We start from the raw sequence: 6,393 nt of genomic DNA, 5'->3' as shown, positions 1-6,393 counted from the left end.
ATATATTTTTGTAAAAATGAAAAAAAAAAATCTTATTCTTTATTAAAATATGTAAAAAAGTGATCACACTAAATTTTTTTTATTTTAAATAATTTAAAAATTCTTAAAAGTTAATTAGTTTTTGGTGGCTGCGCTAGGGTCCTTAAATACAGTCTTTTAATGTCACCTAATGATTCTTGCTGTAAATATGCCTGACAAGATTGCTTGGTATATGAACTTTTGTTACACTAAATTACATTTTAGCTGGTGTCTTCTGCAAATCATCGTAAGAATGTATGATAGTCATTATTTTTTTGCTCAGAAAAGTGAAATTAAACCGCAAACATCCTAATGTGTGTGTGGGGGGGGGGGGTTAAAACTATATTAAATTATTATTGCTTTGATGTTCGAAAACCCCTTTCTGTCTTTGACTCTTTTTATATAACCCGAGTCGCCAAGTCATGTCAGTGGAAAAGGGAAGTCATTATATTTTCTCTTTGGAACAGTATGCAGTGGTCAGAAGACCAGGAACATTAAGCAAGGAAAACAGAATTCCAATTTCATGTTGACTTTGAGAAAAAAGATTGATATCTCTGGTGAACAATGTAAAGTATCTGCTATATAAATATTGCAAGATGTTTTGAAACATACCAGCCTCTTTGTTTCTGAAAGATTTAATGACTTTCAGGATTGAAGGGCTAAGTTTGTTTCTCTGAGTCAAGCAGAAACTTCCAAAGGTAGCTGGACTGGAAAAGGTGATGTCATATCAAGTTCAGATTATAGAGTTGCCAAAGAGCCACACCTCCCCGTTAGACTTGTTTTACGTAAGATGGGAAGTTCAAACGTTTCAGCTTCTCTCTAGCACACATTATTCCTCGTTCACACATTTTAAATGGTCATTAAGCGATCAGACTGAATAGACCAGCCAGTATCTACATGCTGCAGCCCACCGCAACCAGCCAATGGGAGGAGAAAATGTCCCATTATGTTTAATAGAAGGTTTTGTGGGGTAGTTATAGAGCGAACGTGTACTTGGCAGCAAAATTACTGCAGTCTAAAGAAAAGCAACTAGACTCTTTATGAGAGAAAGCAGCGCTGTGTGCTTTTTTCTTATTTGCTCTAATAATGAATTTTTTGTTTTAACAGCACAAATGTCGGCTTTATGTTGTGTGAAAGGCTTGAGAATAGAGTTGGTGGTCACATTTAGTTTTACTGAACTTGTGGCAGTGTGAATTGTGTTGTGTTGGTAACAATTGGTGACTCAGCTGATCAGTTTCAGCATTTTTCTATAATATCGTCCCTTGTCATTCTTTCTTTTTCCGTTGTACTTTATATCCTGTTGCTTTGTATTGTTTCCTCCACATACTGTGTGAAACTTTCTACTTTAGACGTAAAACCCACATCTGTGATTATCAAGCTATTAAAGCACTCCTCCATTCTGCCGCATATCCATTATTAACTTGGGGATGATTTTTCAATATGTTTAAAGTTGAAACGGAAGTTGCGATGGTCTATTCTTCTCTACTGTGACGTATATCCGAGTGAAACGGCATCTGAAATGAGAGGGCGGGAATTGATTGGATCATTGGAAGTTGGGGCATTGGTAACAAAATGGAGGCAGATCTGAATGCCAGTTTGCAGTTAGTGGTGGGGGATTTCTCTCCATCCAGTGTCGGCTGGATTCACAGCCGACACCCAAGCATGAATAAATGTTTTATTTATTAAGGATGACGACGACGATCAATGGCACAACACATGCCTAAACAGCGTGAGAGAGCGAGAGAGAGCCTTAATAAAAACATGGACGTAGTGTCCGTGAGGTCACCCGTAGGTTTCTGAAGTGCGTTTATGAAGCTCAAAGTGGGCGGAGCCGGCCGTCGCCATCTTGGCAGCGCGTCACTCCCAGATAATCGAAAATGGGCAAAGAGGCGGGAGCTTGTTGCTGAAACCACGTCCACCTAGCTTGACGGTGGTGACGGCAGCGGCAATCCACCTGATGCCCTTAATTATGCAGAACTTTAAGGTTTACTATAATTTAAACGGAGTTATAAAAAAATTCACCCCCCTCACAGTTGTCATGAAGGACAAAATTAGCTACGTATATAGACCAAAACCACTTTTTGTACCAGGCTGTAAACATTTTTTTTTCTGCTGTAAAGCTGGGCATTTTAACATTGGGAGTCTATGGGATTGACTCCCTTTTGGAGCCAGCCTCTACTGACCAGTCGATGAATTGCAATTTTAGTCACTTCCGTGTTGGTTTCACGAGAGAGGTTGGCACTTGGTTTATCCCAGCTTTTACCCTTCATACCACTAGCTCCGCCCTTGCGCCATAGCTCGCCCCTGAAAGAGAAAATTAGTCGTTTTGAGGGGGAGGGGAGGTTAACGTTTTTGATTAAAGATTACGAGGGCACATGAATTACAAAAAATAATGAAGTGCATGGATAAATTATTTATAATAAACACTCCAGTATTCCATTAAAAAATAAGAATTTTCAATTTTGATTTTATGGTGACTTTAAGGGCTTCAGTGGCTTATATGATTTTTCTGTTGTGGCATCATCTCATCTCCCTTTTTATGGCCTTCTTGTATTTATAGTTGCTGATGGGTCACCAGTCCTGTCATTTACCTTTATATTCATCCTTTCGATCATGCCACTAACTGACAAATTAATTTTAGAGGAATAGTGAAGGCGTGCACAATGAACAGCTTCTTGGATTTTGTATTTCTGTGAAAGCAATTCTCAGTGTGATTCTGGTGCTGTTTTGGGGTTCAGGGAATTTTCTTGGATTTGCTCCCAGAGATATTGAAGAAAACAGGATGTGATCTCTTTTTTTAATAGCTTTTTTTTTGGTGAGGGATTGACACTGATGTGATCTTGTGTGTATTATTAGTTTAATATTGATTGGAGGGATTCCATGCTCCACAGCAGAAGACATTTGACCTCTGACTTTTGGCCTGACTGAAAGAGGAAATGTTTTAAATAGAAATGAGCAGACTAAGGAGTCACGGTTTGGCTGGCTAGTTAATAATAATACACTTTTGATTTGTTTGTTTTTGAAATATGTTTATGCTCACTAAGGTTGCATTTATTTGATCAAAAATACAGTAAAAACAATAATACTGTGTAATATTATTACTATTTAAAATAGCTGATTTCTGTTTCATTTATTTTCAAATGAAACTTATTCCTGTGATGAATTTTTTTCAGCAGCCATTACTCCAGTCTTAAGTATCACATGATGATCCTTGATTTGGTGCTCAAGAAATATGTATTATTGTTTCAATATTGATAAAAAAATGTGCTGCTTAATATTTTTTGGGAAACTGTGATTTTATTTATTTTTTCTTTATAAATAGAAAATTTAAAAGAACAGCATTTATTTAAAAGAGGTGCATGTACTGCAATATAATACAATTACAAAGCTTTCTAAAACAAAAGGATATTTGATTTATGATGCTGCACAAATGTTCCAAGTACAATGCAAACATGGCACACATGTTCATTTCTGAATGAAAAAGAATATGAAAAAGACATATTGGTGACATTGCCAGCTAATCAAAGCTAATTAGATTAGAGCTGGTTTTGCTGTAGGACTCAGAATTTAAATTGGACGTGAAGTGGTGACACAACACAGCACTAGACTTGTTTATCATACAAAATTGAATTTCAATATTTTATGCTCTTGGCAGCCAATTGTTGTTGGCACAATCCAACTTTATCCTCATTGCTAGTGAACCAGTATATAATATTCATGATTTTTAAACCTGTCTGATGGAATCTACCTAATTTTAATAGATGAGTCTGTGCTAAAACTTTTCTCCCTTCTTTTTTAAAAGTTGCTAAACCGATTTAGTTTGCTCTTCTAATTATGTCAAATTGTGATCATTTAGTTAATTACCTTTTAATTTGGGTGTATTTAGTATTGGTTTTTTTTTCATACTAGTAGTTGAGAACCATTGCTTTAGGGCGGGATTCTCAATAGGCGGCCTGCAAGGGCCACATCCAGCCCGTGAGAGAAAAAAGTTTGGCCGCGCTAATTTCAAATAATGTGGCATGCAAAAATTCAAACATAGCATCAGAAAGCTACATTAACGTACATCGTGTCTACACCGGACGCGAGCGGTGCGACGCAATAAAATACAAGAACTCGTTATAATCAGTGTGCTGTCTTGGATGCAAGACATCAGTGTGCAATGCGACACAACAAATCCTGAGAGTAAACTGCTGTCTCGTTCTATTTATAACGTACTGACACAACGTTCAAATGATTTGCAATGCTTTGTTGCGTCCAGTGTAGATACGATGTGACAGCAAAAACATGGTGAGTGTGTAGAAAAGAAAAGTGGACACGGAAAATAGTTCAAATGTGAATGGACAGAACAGTTTTGACTTTTGAGTGAGTGAGTGACTGATATCTTTGTTATAGAATACATGTGTTGGTTCGCAGTGAGTTCACAGTTTTAACTATTTTCAAAAATAAAAACCTTTCCTAAAATAGAATCCCATGTAGCTTATTGTCACGTGTCGCTGTCGCGGGTGGTTAGGACAAAAACTACAAGGAAAAGATACTTTTTATCGTGTCGTGTCTGGTTGGGACACACAGTGTTACAGTTTGACCCACCCCCCCCCCAAAAAAAAATCTAAGCATAAAAATATTAATGCTGACAAATCTAATAATTGAATCTGCGATTAGGGAAAGTGAACAGAAGAGATCCAGTCTGGGAATGAGCAGGAACAGTTGATTTGCATGGCAGACATGGAGATCCAGATTTTTTGTTTGTTCATTTGTTTTTAATATTCAACAGGCAATGTTCTTCTGTATCTAAATGCAAAAATGTTTATAATTGTTTGAATAAAACAGACTACTGGGTGGAAAAATCTGAATATTCATCTTGTGACCATCTTGTGATTATTTTAACAAAAGCAACAATAATATAATAATTGTAATAATAATATCAATTTATATATATATATATATAGGTCAGCGGCTCTTGGCTTGGTATTGTTGGCAGAATTCGGCCCTCTGCGAAGACTAATTGAGGAACCCTGCTTTAGGGTATTGACTCGATGTCTGTGTTTGTGTGTTCAAACAGGCAATGCTGGACCTTCAGGCTGAAGAGTGCTAAATATGCTTCGGTGACTAACTCAATCTGATAAAAGCAGACATGAGTGACACGGTGGAGAACCTGGACACCAGGGACCTGGGCTGCTCAGATGCTGAGGATGAACCTGAAGTGGTGGACTGTGAGTTCAACCCCTCAGGTAAGTGATTATTAATAAAATCAGATCCTAAACATTTATTTGTTTTAGTAGTATTGTCTTTTTAGAAGTGCTTGTCTCATTTTTGATGAAGTTTGCATAAACAAGCTGCTGAGGATGGCAATGTACCGAAAATACTACGCAACCGTAAGCTCACTCTTGAGTATAGAGTTCAGGCCCTGATAGAGCTCGAGTTGAGTTATCTTTAATGAAGCAGCCGATCCTACTTTAATGAGGATCAATATTACAGATGGAGACGGCGTGTCCTGAGCGTGTTAATGTGCATCTCTCTCTCTCTCTCTCTCTCTCTCAGCTCAGTGCTATTCAAGCAGCTTTAATCAAGGGCATCCGTAATTCTCTCTATCTTTCTTCCTCACATTCCTTCTTTCATTCTCTCTCTTCCTCTTTAATACCCTGCAGGGGTCAATATAGCTGAGGATTTAGTGTAACTTCTTTTAATTGAAGCTGCGTCTCTGTCTCACTGGTTTTAAGCAGAATTGTTTCTCTTTTACAGATCGAGTTTATTGATGTGAGCCAGTTGTCCTTCATTCAGGACTTGGGGCCCAAGGGCTTGTAAGGACACACTCCATTTGTATTATTTATTTATTTTTAAGTGTGATATTTCTAACGTTATTTATTCAGGGTTTATGAATTTATTTATTTATTTTTGCATTGTGGCAGTAATGTCAATCAAGCAACACATTTTTAAGCATACATTCTCATTATTACCATAATGTGTCTGGATATTTTTTTTTTAATAATTTTGTATTATATAACATAATACATAATATTGTATGTTGTGTACTATGTAATAATTTTAACTCAGTTGTAAGGGAATTAATTATTATTATTGATTCAGGTTTTGATAGGACTCGGATTTGCAGAGCCTAATTCAACCTGATTCGAATTGCTTCTAAATTTGATAGTTTACACTAGGGATGCACCGATATGAAAATTTTGGCCGATACCGATAACCGATTATTCTTTATTTTTGAAAGCCGATAACCGATATGTTGGCCGATAAATCTATATCCAAATTGTTATATACTTTTTGAGAGCCTGATTACAAAAAAGGTCTCATCATTAAAAGCCACATCCCAAACACTTCAACATAAGCAGCCTAGTTTGAACGGTGTACGTTTAAAAAATA

At 36.8% G+C, this 6,393-nt stretch overlaps 1 protein-coding gene across 1 annotated transcript in view; it reads left to right on the top strand.

Annotated features, from left to right (window-relative positions):
* LOC107586035 (phospholipase D1-like) overlaps positions 1-6,393 on the top strand; it is a 31,308-nt gene that overhangs the window by 4,538 nt on the left and 20,377 nt on the right. The window contains exons 2-4 of the mRNA XM_016273252.1: positions 5,078-5,246; positions 5,338-5,390; positions 5,758-5,816. Coding sequence (XP_016128738.1) covers positions 5,150-5,246; positions 5,338-5,390; positions 5,758-5,816 — 209 coding nt within the window. The 5' untranslated portion in view covers positions 5,078-5,149. The remainder of the gene's footprint in view (positions 1-5,077; positions 5,247-5,337; positions 5,391-5,757; positions 5,817-6,393) is intronic.

This window comes from Sinocyclocheilus grahami, unplaced genomic scaffold (genome assembly GCF_001515645.1).
Source record: "Sinocyclocheilus grahami isolate Dianchi unplaced genomic scaffold, SAMN03320097.WGS_v1.1 scaffold5.1, whole genome shotgun sequence".
Lineage (NCBI taxonomy): Eukaryota > Metazoa > Chordata > Actinopteri > Cypriniformes > Cyprinidae > Sinocyclocheilus > Sinocyclocheilus grahami.
Note: the sequence above shows the minus strand (reverse complement) of the source record. Positions and strands in the feature narration are given on the sequence as shown.